Source organism: Rattus norvegicus, chromosome 3, assembly GCF_036323735.1.
Source record: "Rattus norvegicus strain BN/NHsdMcwi chromosome 3, GRCr8, whole genome shotgun sequence".
Lineage (NCBI taxonomy): Eukaryota > Metazoa > Chordata > Mammalia > Rodentia > Muridae > Rattus > Rattus norvegicus.
In genome coordinates, this window is record NC_086021.1 from 167,769,265 (window position 1) to 167,786,477 (window position 17,213).

Consider the following 17,213-nt stretch of genomic DNA (forward strand, 5'->3'; position numbering starts at 1 on the left):
TGGAGAAGACAGTGGCAATTTCTTTAAAACCAACTGGGGCAACTACCAGAGCCCCTGACGATTGTAGAATTTGGGCATTCCCCCCTCGAAAAAGGAAAACTTATACCTTCACAAAACCTGCCCGTCAAACTGGACGCAGCCCAGATCGTTTCCAGTGGCTGGATGGGGAAACAAATTAATGTGCAGTGGACTACTAGATATCAATAAAAAAGGAACAGACTGTTGATAAATATGATAATTTGGATGACCCTCAAAGGAGTGGTATCGGATGATGTTGCTTGCTTCCTACTCCTGTTTCTATATTGTCCTTTGAACAAAAGCCTAGAGATGAAGAACAGATTAGCACCATGGGCTAGGATGTGAGTGGGTTTGGGGGTGCTTAGGAGAGATGTTGGGTGGCTCCTAGGAGGGGCGCTTATAGCTAAGGAACTGTTGGTATTTTGCTGTGGCGGTATGCACTAGTGGAAATACTTTAGAGGAAACATATATAAGCAAGAATCTGGAACACTGAAGAGTGTGAGTTGCAGTTGGTGGGCCATGTCACTGTTCTCAAAGTTCAAAGTTCAGGCTCGTTTGACTCCTGAGAAGGTGGCCATTTTGCATTCCACAAATGTGGACCTGCCCCTTTCTGTGTCTCCCAGAAGCCCAAGACAGCCTTACCTGGTGGGTCAAGGGTCTTCTGTCTTTATGCTTCCATCTCTCTTCCTCTGAGTCCCATTCTCTTTGCTAGTAGATGTACAACTATGGCCAGTTCCTTGACTACCCTGGAATTCTGGGAGGGGATAGAACATTTTGCAGATAGGAATTGGGTCTCCAAGAGGCTTCAAGTGATTGTGCAAAGACCTCGTTCCTTTGCCTCAGAGAACGCACAGGTTTGTGCTGATGTGATGCCCAGTTGGCCTTCACCTCTGAGGGCATGTGCGTTCTTTTCTTTTGAAGGCTCTCCAAGGGATGTGTTCTGGGAGACTTCGGCCAAAAGTTTCCAGGTCCAATAGTTGGCAAACTTTTGGGTTCGGGAGCACTTTAATTGCTGACATTCGGGATCCTAAAAATCTTTTGTTTATGCAAATTGTTTATTTTTAATGTTTTTGATTTTATGAGACAGTCTCACAGTTCCAAACTGAGGGCTGACACGATGGCTCAGTTGATAAACGTGCTTGCCACCAAGCCTGATGACCTGGGGTTGATCCCTAGAACCCTCATGACGGAAAGAAAGAACTAACTAAATGTAAAAAATATATAAACTCATCGGGTGTTATAACAATGCTGGACATTTTGATGAAAATCAAAGTAACTGTCCTAAACCAACCGAGAGAGAGACAGAGAGAGAGAGAGAGAGAGAGAGAGAGAGAGAGAGAGAGAGAGAGAGAGGGAGGAGTTGCTGCTTACGTTTTTGCACATCTCTTTATGTTGGGCTTTACATGTGAATGTCACAGCATGTCTGTGTTAATCTAGGACACGTCTGGGCAGCTTGAGGACTCTTGCACACCAGGGACAGACGTGAATGGAAAAGGTTGGGGAATAGTTCTGACTTGGTGGAAGCCTTGGAAGGGGTTCCCCTCAGGGTGCCCAGGCCGTACTTTGAGAATCATGACAGCTACACCTTACATCCTCTTGTCTATCCTCATTACAGCACGCCTCATAACGAGCAAAACCACAGAAGCCCAAGTGCCGGACATCATGTGTATGATTGGCTTCCATATTTGTGGCTGATTTTTTAAAAGGCTGGATCTCATGTAGTTCAGACCAGCCTCAAACTCACTATGTAGCCAAGGATGACCCCAAACTTTTGATCTTCCTGCCTTTACTTCCTCAGGGCTGGGATGACAGGCATTCACTTCCACATCCTGTTTATGCTGGGTGCCGGGGATGGAACCCCGACTTGGTTCCTGCCAGGCAAGTGCTCTACTGCAGAGCCCTATTCCCCATACCTTCTGTGGCCATAGTGTGCAGCCTAGGGTGTCCTGAGCTCCAAGATACCCTCTGGTTTCCAGTGTCACATGACTTATTTCTTGAAGTAGGATCCCTTTGAACAATAACGCTACAAAGATCAGGCTCTTGTTAGCTAACTGTGGTTTGAGAGGTGAGCAAGTGCCATCATGCAACAGAACTTTCTGGAATAGTAGGATGGCCTCTATCTCGGTGTCCAACATGGAAACCACTAGGAAGTCTGCGCTTGGATGTGTCAGTGAGATTGGACTTTATTTACTGTAATTAATTCAATGTGAGTGGCCGCCACTGGCTCAGCTCACAGCAGGGCCCAGGCCTTACTGGGACTCCACTCTAAGAATCTGCCCTTTCACTTTTGGCACAAATAGAAAACCTCAAAAGAGCTTTGAACTCCGTTGCGGGAGGTCAGGTGACTTTCTATGCTATGTGATGTGTGTTGACCAGTCCATTTCCATGTCTTTCTCCCTGCTGCAGGCCCCACCATGAGGCTCCAGCCCCTCGGGAGCCCCTGTGCTCCCCTGGCCCCGGGCTCACGGTGCTAGCCCCAGACAGAGCAAGGGCAGGTGCGGGGCCATGGCCAGCCACGTGGACCTGCTCACAGAGCTGCAGCTGCTGGAGAAGGTGCCTACACTGGAGCGCCTGCGCGCAGCCCAGAAGCGCCGGGCTCAGCAGCTGAAGAAGTGGGCACAGTATGAGCAGGACCTGCTTCATCGCAAGCGCAAGCATGAGCGGAAGCGTAGCACCGGTGGACGTCGCAAGAAGGTGTCCTTCGAGGCCAGTGTAGCGTTGCTGGAGGCCTCACTGAGGAATGACGCTGAAGAAGGTAAGGTCCCCTGCTCTCCAGGACACAGGCTGTGCACGAGCGAGCGGGCAAAAGCTTATACACAGCTGCGCCTGAGGTCCAGTGTGGGCCATCCCATCAGTCCACATTAGGAAAGGGATAGCCCTAGGGAAGACCTCTCCCCAACTCCTGAGACAGTCTCAGGTAGCCCAGGCTGGCCTCCAACTTGTAATGCAACGTAGTATGACCTTGAACTTCTGATTCTCGGGAGCTGGGATTGGGCACAGCCTTCCCACCCCCACCGGACCCCCATCCCATCCCTACCTCAGCTTTATCTTAGACAGCTATTTTCATTCTTGGAGACAATGAGTCCAGCTTTTGGCTAATGAATACAATAACAATTTCCCTTCCCTCCCACAAATATTTACTGACAGTCTGCTTCCTGCGGCACTGGTGCTCTGCACGCAGAGTAATGAGCACGTGGTATCGCATCTAGTCCCACCCCCACCCCCACCCCAGCTGGATACTCCAGAATGCTAGGATGTTGCAGTTTCTCCAAGTCCTTCTGGTCCTCACTCGGCCCCTGGCATGCTGTTCTGGTGTCTTCTTTGCCACACTGAGAAGGAACTCAGGATCTTGCAGAACAAGGCAGCTCACTATCCCAGAGTCACATCCCTGATCCCGTTCTTAATTCACTTTCCACTGCTTTGTTCATGCTGGAGGGTGATTAAGAGCTCTCCTGGGCGAACCCAGAGAGATAGCTCAGAGGTTCAGAGCACTGACTGTCCTTGCAGAGAACCTGGGTTCTATTCCCAGCACCCACATGGCAGCTCACAAACTGCCAGGGGATCCGATATTCTTCTGACCTCCGCAGGCCCAGACACACCGTGCAGACAAACACCCATACACATAAAATAAAAATAATAAACGTTTTATAATGTATCTAGACCCTGAAGGTAGACGTTCTGGTCTAAAAGTGGTTGTGCAGGTCCCTATGTGACCCTGGTACAGAGAAGTTCTTTTTGCTGTCTATCCTTAGACTCTGCTTGTATAAAATGGGGGAGACAGTAGCATCCTCATGAAGGCCTTGTAAGCGTTCAGTTGGTTAATACCCATGAGGTATCCTGCACATGGCCCCTCGTGTTAAGTACGTGGCTGTGAATTTCTTGAAACGTTGCTTTTTGAGTTTTGAGACAGGCTCTCAAGTAGCCCAGGCTGGTCTCTGTTTCTGAAGATGACCATGAATTCTTGACCCTCCTGCCTCTTAAGTGCTAAGATGGTGGGTTTGACCCTCCACAGCTAGCTTATTGATTTTTTTGATATGTTTTATTATATTATAATATATATTGTTTTTTTTTTTTTTTGAGGCAGAGTTTCTGTGTGTGGCCCTGGCTGTCCTAGAACTCACTTTGTAGAGCAGGCTGACCTCAGATTCGGGATCTGTCTACCTCTGCCTCCTGAGTTCTGAGATTAAAGTTGAAAGCCACCATAGCCAACCGTATTGTTTATCTTTTGTTTCATTAAATGTGTGGTTTATATTGTCACAAAATTTCCATAAGTTCTGGAAGCAGAGACCAGTACACACCACATGGTCCAGGATGGTTTCACTTTCCACAGTGCAAATATCATAATCAATGCAAGTTCACACAGCTTCCAGGTTGCACACTTGCCATGTACTGGTTACGGCTAATAATACCCATTTTACAGATGGGGATATTTGAGTCAGAGAGATTTAGAACCTTGATCCAGATGGTCTAACAGGTCCAAAGCCCCTAGGATACTACCCTGTGGCTTTTCTGGTTGACTTTCTTCTGCCAGGGTGGCTGGGGGACCCAAACTTTGGTCAGGCCCCTTGTTTCTGTGCATAGGCATATGCTTGCTTATTATGGCTGAAATTTGTGCATAGATCCTTTGCCCACTCAATAGCATCTGCCTTACCCCTGGAGAGGCCTGTCTGTGTCTGCTGGACCCGTCTACATCCTCGATGGTATTAGGTACTAAAATAGTCAGTGGAAGAGCTGAAGGCTGGGCCTCCCTAGCCATGGGAATTGGAAACATTTCGGGTGCCTCCATGATGTCCCACATAGAAACTGACACACAGGACCTTGCGGGGTGGGTTGTAAAGAGAAGATAGGCTAGGAATTACACCCACACTGTCTGCAGCCTATACCCAGGGAACAGAGCGAGCATATGTTGACCTGGGGTCCTGTCCTTAGGATATCATCCTGTGCGTTTCAGAGTTTCACGCCTCTAGGACATGAGCAGGACAGGGTCCTGACCACTGGGATTTGAACTGCTCAGGTGAGAGCTGGGGTGAGCCTCCTGAGAGGCAGGATGGCTCAGGCTGCGGTTGCGGCCCTGAGGCTCCTTCTCACATGTGATTTGGTTTGCTGGGTGACGTGGCGCCCTCATCCCACTCAGGGGGTGGCTTCCTCATGACGAGGTCTAATTTTTGGTAGGGGTGGCAGTTCACCGACTCCTCTCTCCCAATTTGTCAGTTATTCACTTCTCTGGAAAGCCCCATTTCCCCTCCGAGGGGCCTCTGCAGGGGCCTTGGGAACAGCCAGCCAGGAGGTAACATCTTCCAGCCCACTACCCGAATATCATTCTTCGTTGACAATCAAGTGCCCTGCTTCGAAGAGGCACGGTTTGGAGTTCAAGGACACCACTCCGCCCCATTCCTAGCCTATGACCTTGAACAATTTGTTTTGCCTGTCCGGTTTCAATTTTTAAAATCTGTGTCACGGAGCACGGAAGGCTTGGCTTCAAGAAAGTGTGGCAGGAATTAGAAATAGTTCGAGATGTTTGCCATTCAGCGGGCGGAGGGCTTGCCTCGCCAGTGTGAGGCCTCGTGTTTGATCCGCAGGACCCGTAGTAGTGTTGCCTGCCCGCCCATGATCGCAGTTCTGGAGGCAGGAAGCTCAGAAAGTCTATGTCATCCTCAGCTACATACTGAGTTCAAGGCCCCAGCCCAGGCTACATGTGACCCTGTCTCAACAGAACCAGCAACCAAACATCCTTGACCTTTGAAAGTTTCTCTGAACCCTGTATCAGAACAGCGATCATTTAAATGGTTCTTCAGGCCGAAAGACTTTGATGCTTAAAAAGACACATCAAATCATCAAATTCATACAAGCGAGTTCTTTTTTTTTTTTTTTTTTTTTTTGCTTTATGGAAAATTTATTACAACTCTCCAACCGCACATTACTTTTTCTTCTCAACGTCTTGCTCTGCGGCTTCTTTCGCCCTCTTTGCTCGGATGCCAAAGAGCCAGGCTTTGGCTCGGGTCATGCGAAGGCTGGCGGAAGCCTTAAAGTTCTTCTCCTCTTCCGTGATGGCTCTGGCCTTTTCCTTTTTGTACACATTCCGGATGGGCATCACAGGTCCTGTTAGCTGCGTGGCCAATTTAAGTTCCTCAGCAGAACTGCCTCCCTTCTTCGGAGCAGAAGGCTTCCTGGGGAAAAGTATGAGCTTGGAGCGGAACTCCTTCAGGCGCTGCACGTTGGCCTGCAGTGACTCAGTGGATTTGTTTCGCCTTGGGTCCACAGAGATGCCGATGGTGTGTGCCATTTTCTTGTGGATACCAGCCACCCTGAGTTCCTCCAGGCTGAAGCCCCTGCCAGCCCGGACCTTGGTGTGGTATCTAACTGTAGGACACCTCACGATGGGCCTGATGGGACCCGACGCGGGGCGAGGGGCGATGCGGCGAGCTTTCGCCTGCTGGGCCTTGCGTCTGCGGATTTTGCTTGCCCGCTGGTTGAACCACGTGTCCACTCGCTGCTGCCAGTCTTTGTGGAAGTGGGGCTTCAGGATCATGCCATTCCGGCTGGGCGCCATGGTTGCCTCCTGTACAGGAGAACGGCCGAGCGGAAAGGGCACAAACGAGTTCTTATTAGCATTAAACAATACAGAGGTGTGCAGAGCAATAGGTCCCCTCCTCTTTTTCTTTCCCCACTGTTTCCTTATGGTAGTTTTTCTCCTTTGTCTGTAGACTACCAGGCCCACAGATCTTCTTATCTGCGTAAGCGTTTATGCAAGTAATGACATCCTGGAATCCCTGTCACGTGACTCTAGTTTTCACCCCTCCCCCTATACGAGGTCTTGCGATTATGTTTGCCAGAAGCACCCGGCACAGCTGACCTGAACCGTTCACTGTGTAACGTTTTGCACCTGGCTTCACCAGAATCCTTAAAATGTCCCTAGTAGTCTTGTCTGTGCCCAGTGAACTTTGGAGAAGGAGTCTGAAGTATTTATCTTAGATGAATGTGGAAACAGGGTTGAGCGCTGGATCCAAGTCATTAAATCCGAACCAGAGAAGATAGTCGTGGTGTGTGAGACGCGGTAGGGGGTTGTGGGACGGGGACCCTGGGGTGCACAGGTGGATGTGTTTGAGGCTGCCATCAGTCAGCTCTTGTTGGACTCTCTGAGCTCAGCTTAGCTTCCTGGCAGCCTGACAGAGCCCCGTGTGCCTGACTGGCTGAGCTGGCGTATGTTCACAGCAGTGTGGGAGCCCGGGGTGGCAGCTCCCCATCCCCTTGAGCTCATAGCATCCTGAGTCAACCTTCCCACCTGCAGTGGGTGGTGTGTGAGTTGTTCCCCTGGAAAAGGAGTCCTTCTTTGGCTAACGTCCCTGACCTTGGACCCACTTGAGCCCCATCCTTACCATTCCCAGTATTTTCCACTCCTCCTCCAGGCTCCCCTCATGTTCCCTGAGTTCTTTCACCTCCTCTACACCTCTAGGTGTGTGGTTCCCTCCTGATACACTTTCTTGGACTAACCTCCCTAACACTTAAGTCCAGAAGGAGAGCTATCCACGGGCCTCTGGACACCCAAGCCATCACTACCATAGAAGCCCGGTATCTAGCTGTGTCTCATGGAGGCAGGGGAGAGAGCCAGGGAATTAGAGTGCAGTTCCTCCTTCTAAATCGAGCTCTCAGCTCTACCGAGTTTCGGGGACGGCAACCCAACTTCTCCAGGTCTCAGTTTCTCCACATGGGCTTGTTAATAACGCACCTGCCACATTAAGTTGAGGGATGACTTGAGCTGGAAAATGCTGAGGAGGTGTGGTAAGAGGTGGGGAAGCGGCAGAGGCTGTTCTTTCTGTGGTATCTACTCTTCCACGTTTGCGCAAGCTCTCCTCATTATACATTCTGACTCTCACCTTCATGACTATTTATCAGGTGCTGTGCACCAGGCCGGCTGCTTCTCATAGGCCACCTCTCCTGATCCTCACAGCGGCTCTCCGAAGCTTGGGTAGTCAAACTCTATTTTGGAAAAGTAACTTGGGGTCTCATTTGCATATCATAAGACACGCTGCCCGTTTTTTAACCGTTCCGGGGTTTTCCACAACACCCCAGAGCTCTGCACCCAGCTAATCTTAGAACTTCATCACTTCTTGCTCCTGTGGAATCATCCCTAGGTCCCACTCCCAGTCCCAGACAACCACGAATGATCAGTGTATGAGCTTCTATGATTGGCTTCCTTCCCTCTTTCAGTAGAATAGTTTTGAGCTTGGCCAGGTTGTACTGTGAACATTTGCTCCTTTGTTTCTACCTTATAGTGCTCCATTGTATGGATATACCACGTCAATTTCCACTCACCAAAAGCTGAATGTGTGGCTCTTCGCCACTTTGGATTGATGACCAATGCTTCCAAAAACGTGGCGTCCGAATTTTTATATGGACATTTATCTGCCACTTTTGTGTGGAACATTTTTGTGTGGAAAAGAGTTGCTGGGTCACATGGCTCGTGTCTATGTAACTTATTAAGAAACAGATGACTGGTTTTCTAGGGGTTTTAGAGCGGGCAGAACCACCATGGCTGGGGATAAGAGGTCTAGCTACCCCAAAAGTCAAGAGCCTATGGCCAGCAGAAACACCAGGGTTCATACAACCCAAAGGAATACAGATCACAGCCTCAGATGAGTGGTTGTTTTACAGGGAAAAGCGAACTCAGCTAAAGGGGAAGGTTTTAGAGACACAGCTGAGTCCTGGGTCTGATGTTTAAGCCCCACAGAGCCCTGCAAACTTAGCCTCTCTAAGCTTCCAAATCCGTGACCAGGCTCGAGAAGATGACAATACTGCCTCTGCCTTAGAAAACCTGCCAGGTTGAAGCTTACGTGTGTTTACTTTTTTCTTTTGGCCTTGTGGTGCCTCACTGTATGGGCGCAGCTCAGTTGTTTTCCACACACCAAGGCAGTGGAAGCTGACTTAGATGAAACATGCAGAAATTAAATCTGTAAAGCAGTCCTAAAGATCTGTTCTGTGGCTGGCAAAATGGCTCAGAGGGAGAAGGCACTCGCCACTAAGCCTGTGTTTGATCTTCAAGAACTCACAGGGTGGAAGGAATGGACCTGTTGACCTCCATGTGTGTGCCGTGGCATAGAACACACACACACACACACACACACACACACACACACACACACCCCACAGCGTAACAACAACAATAATAAAAAGGCTGCCTGCTGGAGGTTAGCTGGAGGTTACAAGACCCTCATCCGCTCTCAGCCCTGGCTAATCTGAAGGAAATGGCTCTGACTTTCATTTTTGGTGATGTTTGAACGGGAGATTTTCTTTTCCTCTCATTCTAAAAATAACGCGTCCTTGTAGAATGTTCCAAAACTATAGGAAAAGGGAAGCGCTAAGAAGTTAAGCTCACACGTACAATGGCTACCAGCAGCCTCGGGTAATAGCTCCATCTTTAGGTTGGAAGTACCTGGTGCTTTCCCATGGGGTGCATGAAAGAAAGTTTAAGTAAGGGGTGGACTGCGAGGGCTTCTTCACTTAACCGCTGAGAACCTGGAGAGCTTCTGTTCGGCTGGGGTCTGTTATGAGTATCTACTGCATTCGTATACCTGTAATCCTGGTGTGCAGAGTCTGGGACTGAAGGACTGTGAGTTCGAAGTCAGCCTGGGCTGGGTGAGACCCTGTCTCAAAAACAGACAGATGGACAGGACAGAGGGCTCAGCAGTTAGGAGTGCCGACTGCTCTCGAGGAGGACCTGAGTTCAGTTCTTAGCCCCCATGTCAGGTGGTTCCCAACTCCAGGGGACCCAACACCCACTTCCGGGACTCTTTGACACACATACATAATTAAACAATTAAAAATTAAAAATTAAATATGAAACGAATGAAGAAATAAAAATCTAGGGGTACATTCTCTTCGACCTTTAATTCAGAGTTGTACCCTGTTGGTTTCTATGTTTCTTCCACACGATAGGAACTCATCAACTGCCTGCCCACTAATGTTTTTATCTTCTGTGGGAAGGCCGAGCCTGCTTTGCTGGGTCATTCTAGCTGGGATCTCTGATACGACGTGGCCACTTTGAGGTTCCTGAGAGGCTGGAGGTCACAATGACAAAAGCTCTTGAGTAATGTGGTCAGAGATTCTATCTTGTCTTCATAGAGTCTTTGAAATCAGATTTTTGATAGGTCGACATTTCTTTTTAAATATTTAGCATAATGAGATTTACAGGCCGAACTCTGCCCAGCTTCCCTCAGTTATTGATTTGGGGTTTTTCTTTTGCACATACACCATGTGTTTTGACCTCATCCCCCAGCAGATAGCTTTTTAATGCCGGCCTCTGTATGGGAGTCTGAGCGTGCTGTCCTCTGTGCAGTCTCTCTTCTTACTGCCCTCTGAGCTAGCCCTCAGGTTATTTGCCTAATGTGAATAGTGCATGCTATCAATGTATAGAAGCATTTGGCCACAGCTTGGGTTATTGATTTGTTGAATGTGAGGCTATAAAAACCTGTGAAGTTTCCAGTAGTGTCTCCAATAAGGTTTTACCGCCATGCTCTGCCTGGCCTGCTTTGACCTCTGCTTTGCACTAGAGAGCCACCAAACACTGGTGGTTTGAATAAGAATGGCTCCTGTAGGGGCTGGGGATTCAGCTCAGTGGTAGAGCGCTTACCTAGGAAGCGCAAGGCCCTGGGTTCGGTCCCCAGCTCCGGAAAAAAAAAAAAAAAAGAACCAAAAAAAAAAAAAAAAGAATGGCTCCTGTAGACTCATATATCCGAATGCCCCGCCCCCAGTTGGTGGAACTGTTTGGGAGGGATTAGAAGTGGTGGGTGTGTGTGTGAGTGTGCAGGTATTCACATGAGTGAGTGTGTGTGTGTGTGTGTGTGTGTGTGTGTGTGTGTGTGTATTTGGGAGGTTTCACTAAGTGCAGGATTTGAGGTTTCAAAAGCCTGTAACATTTTCCAGTTAGCTCTCTCTGCCTGTGCTTGTCGATCACTGTGTGAGCTCTCAGCTACTGCTGCCTGCTTCCGGCCATGATGGTCGTGGACTCTCACCCTCTGAAACGGTACTCCTCAATAAACTGTGTCTTCTATAAGTTGCCTTGGCCATGGCATCTCTTCACAGCAATAGAAAAATAAGACACCCACATCCACTGTCGGGATTTCCTCATCATTCTGTAAAATGTATTTAAGGTTGAGAAACTCTTCCTGGTCTTACCGATCGCTTATTGCTTGCTTTCTGAGTTACCTGGTTGCTTGGTCCACATTTTTCTCCCAATGTTCTTGTTTGTTTGTTTTGTTTTAAGTTGGGTTTCGTGTGTGAGAAGGGAAGATGGGTGGGGACAGTGAGGGGTGGTCAACCCTTTGCCGTCAGTCACGTTTCATGTGTTTTCTCCAGTATGTGCATTTGTGTGTTTGCTTTAAAGCTGTGCTGATAGCATGGTCCATTTTCACAGTGCTGGGAGCTTGAAGCCAGGGGTTTGTGCCTGCTAGGCAACGGCTCTACCACTGAGCCACACCCCAGGCTATGTTTACAATAAAGATTTTGTTTATGCTTTGAAGTCCTTAACTTTATGTAATAGAAGTCTATAACTGCTTGCCACATTCTCTTATTATTTTATTATACCCTTAAAAAACAGGAGTTTGGGACAGGAGAGTGATGAGTACTTGTTGCTTTTCCAGAAGATTCTACTTTGGTTCCTAGCATCCACATGGGGGCTCACAACTATCTGTGACTCCAGTTTCAGGGGATCTAACACTGTTTTTGTGCCTCCCTGAGCATCACACACATGCACACACACACACACACACACACACACACACACACACACACGGTAGATATATATGCACGTGCACAAACATTTAGGCAAAGTACTCATACACATAAAACTTAAAGTAGAGGAACCTTTAAAAGGGAGTGGGGTTCAGGGTATTCAAACCAGAGGCCAGCTCTCCCCGATGCCTGTTTCGTGACAGTGTTTCCTTGGAGCAGAGCTGCGGGTGTTCACTTCTGCATCATCGGCTACCGTTGTCACTCAGAAACCACATAGCTGACAAAGATGAGAATATTTACTCGCCATCCTGACCTTCGGAGAAAAACACCAATCAAGTCTAAAGCATTTCCTCGTCTTGGAGTACCTATTCACTCGAATTTTCTGCTAGGTCTCCGTGACCTTGCTTAACGAAACTGAATATGTAATCCCACTGGAGTTCGTTTTAGTTCGAAGGAGTAAAGGAAAGTCTGTCTCTGTTTCCTTCTCCAAGAGCTATCGGCTTCTCAGCACCCCTTGCTTTCCATAAGGACTCAGACCCTGCTTTTAGGCCCTGGGGCCCCCTCTGCACACGTGGGAACCTGCAAGCCCAAGACGCCGGGCTCCACAGCGTGGTGTGAGACTTGACTGAGAACTGTGGTTATAGTGCAGTTCAGTTCTTACAGTGCTGGGGCTCGAACCCAGAGCTCTGTGCGAGCCAGGAAAGGGCTCTGCTGGCCTTGTCCCCTCATAATTTCACCCTTTGCTTTCAGTCTCAGTGACCAGGGCTCGGAGGACTTGCTCGACAGCCATGTTAATTCTTCTCCTTGTCTACGTTTTCAGAGTTTCTTGATTCTTACTGGGGAATGCGTGTAATATTTAGGCCTTGGTGAAGTTTCTCTCTGAACATTTTGGAGGTATCAATTGGTGCTGTAGTAACCAATAAATTTAATTTGGACCAAACTGCCATCTGTGCCACGGTGAGCTTTTTCTAAGTAGATCTGGGGTGTGGGGCAGGGGTGGGGGTAGAAAGCGAGTCTGCATTTCTCCCAGGACCGTTTCGTGTTCTTTAGGGATGCTGGAGAGGGGGTGTCTTTTTTCTTTCTGCTGAAGTACCATATTTCCTCCTGAGAGGAGAGCCGTTAGGCTTTGTCTGCCAGTGTTGCATCACATCACCTCGCCCCTGTCTTGAGTTTTCAGCAGATCCTGTCAGGGTTCTTCTATGTAGAATAGAACAGTCTTTGCCAAAAAGCTTGTTTGGTCGCCCTGTTTGATCGAGAGGGGATCTGCCTGCTCCATGCTTCCTCAGCTGTCTCTTCTCCTCAGCCGTCTGCTCCTACTGTGACTATATGGTAAATACATCTGAGTAGACACGGACCTTCGTATGTATTTAGTGACATGTGGCTCCGAGACACGGGAACATCCTCTACAGACTGTGTGCTCCCTGGAATCTAATCTGGCTGGCCTTGGAGTGACTGATAGACACCTTTCTTTCTGGTTGAGTTTGTCTCAGTACAGGGTGTATTGCACGTGTGTGTGTGTGTGTGTGTGTGTGTGTGTGTGTGTGTGTGTGTTGAACTTTGGTTCACATATGCTAGGAAAGTTCTTTAACCCTTTGCCTCTAGCCCTCTTTTTACTTTTTCATTTTGAGACCAGGTCTTACTTAATTGCTCAGTCTGACCCTGAATTCACTGTGGTGCCCAGGCTGGCCTTGAATTTGTGGAGACCTTTCCTCAGACTCTCTAATAGTTGAGACTACATGGGCTGAGCCACCAGGACTGACTTGCCTAAATCCCTCCTGGGTCCCTCCCTCTCTCCCTTTCTTCCTTCTCCCCTCCCTCCTTCTCTCTTCCCCTCTTTCTTCCTTTCCTCCTTCCCTCCCTTCCTTCTTCCCTCCCTCTCTCTCTTCCCCTCTTCCCCCTTCCCTCCTTGCCTTCCTCCCTCCTTCCCACCATCCTCCTTCCCTCCCTCCCTCTCTCCTCTTCCTTCCCTCCTTCCTTCACTCTTTACTTCCCTTATAGCTGTTATTGACTTACAGATCTTAAGATAATTAGCTCCCGGGTTTTTTCCCCATTAGTTCAGCATCTCCTCTCCCGATTTTCTAAGAGCCAGCACTGAGCGAGCATCTCCAGGCAGGAAGCAGCGAGCATGGGCTGTGGTTCCATGTGCTAAGCACCCCACCACCAACAGAAGCCGAATGTCACCAGGACCCTTCAGGAGTCCTTCCTGAAGGCACTTGACTTCTGACATCGAAGTCAAAACTCTAACTTATCTGCCTGCTCAGACACATCTGGATTCTTGAATGATAAATTAAGACTTTCGTGTCTCCAGTGACAAAAGCTGCAGCACAACAGGCTCCCATCACCAAAAAGTGCAGGAAGATCACACAGTTCTAGGCCATGTGGAGACAGGGGATTACCAAACATAGTCTGTGTAGTTGAGCCCAGCAGCCTGAGAAGGGTAGATCTTGTCTATTCAGCAATCACACTGTCCTGGGGCTTAGCAAATCCCAGAACCAACTCTTTGGCTAAGATGGCCTATGGACTGTCTTTAGATCAATCACGGTGGTTAGATCTGGGAAGCAATGCTGAGACTGGTCCTATCCACCTGTATGGCATTCATTCCTCCTGTCTATGAACTAATGCCCAAGCTATGGTTTGTCTAAACCAAGGAAATGTAATGCTATGACTAGAAGCAGGGAACACAGATGCTGAGCAGGCCATGGGGGCATATAATATTTGTTACTTTTCTCTGGCAGAATTCCTGACCAACTCGACTTAAGGGTATGAGGGCTTAATGTGACTCACGGTCCACGCTGGTGGGGAAGGTAACCTGACGGCTCAGGCAGTCTGTCATGGCGGCAGTGTATGGCATGTAACTGGTAGTTGATCTATGGAAAAGAAAGCAAGAGACTCCACTTTGAAAAGAACCATCCTCCCCTACAAAAGCTCAGGCATGTTTTCTCTGGGGGCTCAACAAACTGACAGCATCAGAATAGAAGTATAGGCAGAGAACTCTGTGACTCTCACCATCCTGGCTCTGCTGGTTTGGTAGTGAGTGAGTAGCGAGCTGTGCCAGCCCTTGGAGCTAAGCATCTAGCAGAGTCACCTTGAACAGAATGAAGCACCCACATGCTTTTCTGAGGACGGAGGTGTTATAAAGAAGACCTTGTCAGGAACAGACACCAGGAAAAGGAAGCTAGCAGGCCATGCATGAATGGTACCATCTGCATGCTTTGCAGAGGAGAGGGCACTGTGACCAGCACCTTTGAAGATGTCCATCCCGTTGCTAAGCACAACCTCACTGGAGAAAGGAGCCTTCCGCCTATCTTGGCTCCGTGCCACTCCACGAAGGTACTTATGTACCTCCCTGCAACCTTCTGATTATGATTTGTTTCCCTGACCGGGTCTGCCCACACACAGAGTGGGTTGATCATGCTTAAATGAAGTCTTGCACGCAAGGCCATCCCCATCCGCCTGTGACACCGGCTTTGCGCTTCGGTGTAGCTGGCTTCTTATCTCGGAGAGTAGGAGACTGTTCTTGGGGAAAGAAATCACTTTCAGTGATCTGGCAAGCAGTGCCCAGTTGCCAAGGCGATGTCCCAGGTCCTTGGGGAGACTGAACCAATGGAGCCTCCTTGACACTGTTTCAAACTCAAACCACCATGAGCCCAAACCAGTAAGTATCTGCTCCCAGGTATTAGTTGGGACACATGGGTAAGGCTTGTCACATGTCCACCAAATCCAGATCATTCCTGTGTTGGGTTTCCATTGCCATGATAAAATGCCTTAGACAGTTGGGTTGAAAGGAGGAACAGTTTACTTTGGCCCCGGGTTTCAGAGATTTTCATCCATGGTCAGTTGTCTCTGTTGGCCCAGTGCTTCATGCTGGGAATGACCAGTAGAGGAGACTGCTGATTTCACTCACTACCAAGACCCTTATACCCCACCCTCAACTGCCCAGTCATCAAACAGTTTCCTAGGGGAAAGGCTAGGGTTGGAAAGCACAACAGTTCAAGTGTCCCTCCATTAGCACAACCATCTTACTTGTGTGTCAGCGATGCTGGTCCCTCGTCCGTCCTCTGTCTGGCTAAGACAGTTGCATCCAGAGCTGTACTGAGAACTGAGGAAGGAAGTAGAAGAAAATGGCTCAGGAGGGAGGAAGGGAGGGGAACTGCACTTTCTTACAGACCCAGAAACATTGAGATCAAACCCCATACCCTGATGGACAGGGCTCCGGCGCCTCAAGAGAAACTCCAAGCACAGGCTTTTTGACTGACCCCACAAAGGTAATCATGGCTGTCCTGCAGGCGAGTCATCTCTTGTTGTAAGCAGCCCTCCCCCAAGTCTGCTTATTCATTACTCCTTGAGCAGTCCTGGTGGTCTTGTGGTATGTTTTGATTTGGCATGTCTCCCAAATGTCATGTGCTAGAAGGCTTGGTCCTCAATATGATTTAGAGATGGGGCTTTTGGGAAGTAACTGGATCATGAGGGCTCTGACCTTGTTGATTCACAGATGGATTCATAGTTGAATGGACTTCTCGGAAGCAGTGGAGAGTCTTGTTGGAGGAAGTAGGTTATTGGGAGTGAGCTCTTACAGGGTTGGTCTTGACTCTCTGTGCTCTCACACAGGCTCATCAGTTCTTCCCCTCTTGATGCTTTCTGGCAGCCATTAGGAATGCAGCTTGGCTCCACCACACCACGATCTTCTGCCTCACCATAGGCCCAGGGACAACGGAAGCAGCCAAGCGTGCAACCATAAGTCAAGGCCAATCTTTGCTCATTTGTTAAAAAAAATTATTACATTCATATTTAGTGTGTAGTGGGTGTGGGTGTGAGTGTGTATACATGTAGAGAACAACTTACAGGAGTTAATTTTCCCCCTCTACCCTGTGGGCCCTAGGGATTGAACTCAGGTCATCAGACTCTGCACACTGAGCCATCTTGCTAGCCTCTTTCCTCTTTAAGTTGTTTTCCTTGGGTATTTTTTCACAGCAATCTTGCCTTGGCTATAGTTAGCTGCAGGTCTACTGTGTTCTGAGCTCAGCTAGGATGACTTGGCCTCTTCTTCCATGTAATTTTCATCAAGCACGGTGCTCCTAGGGCTCTAAGAAAGCAAACACCAATGTGCAAGTGTCTACCCAGCCATTGTCTGTATCATACCTACTGATGTCTCATTGTGTAGAATCGGTCACGTAGCCAAGCTCAGCACCAATGTGGGAGAAGTGTGTATATTTCACATGTGCTAAAAGGCATTATTCACTGATGGCCACTGTTGTTATAAGCCACAATTTACTCTACTTAAAAAATGTTAGTGTATATTTGTTATTCAAAGTGATAGGCTTCATAATAACATTTTGCTCAAATGTATTATGTACTTTGACCACATTCTTGCCCTGTCCCCCTCCTGTCTCCATCCTCCATCTCCCTTTCTCACTCTTCTCAAATAGTTCCTCTTATATTTTCTTGTCATAAATATACATATGAATGTA

At 48.4% G+C, this 17,213-nt stretch overlaps 2 protein-coding genes across 7 annotated transcripts in view; one reads left to right on the plus strand and one right to left on the minus strand.

Annotated features, from left to right (window-relative positions):
• Positions 1-17,213, plus strand: part of Ppp1r16b (protein phosphatase 1, regulatory subunit 16B) — a 95,994-nt gene that overhangs the window by 25,747 nt on the left and 53,034 nt on the right. For all 6 annotated transcript variants that reach the window (XM_008762383.4, XM_017592039.3, NM_001191072.1 and 3 more), the window contains exon 2: positions 2,425-2,773. In XM_008762383.4, the coding sequence (XP_008760605.1) occupies positions 2,524-2,773 (250 nt within the window). In that variant the 5' untranslated portion in view covers positions 2,425-2,523. The remainder of the gene's footprint in view (positions 1-2,424; positions 2,774-17,213) is intronic.
• On the minus strand, positions 4,738-10,719 carry LOC120101775 (60S ribosomal protein L13-like). The gene has a single exon (XM_063285126.1). It carries the CDS (start codon positions 6,566-6,568, stop codon positions 5,936-5,938), a length of 633 nt encoding a protein of 210 aa, XP_063141196.1. The 5' UTR covers positions 6,569-10,719; the 3' UTR covers positions 4,738-5,935.

Excerpts from the sequence above, each read along its gene's own strand:
- LOC120101775 (XM_063285126.1), bottom strand. The coding sequence starts at position 6,568 with ATGGCGCCCAGCCGGAATGGCATGATCCTGAAGCCCCACTTCCACAAA.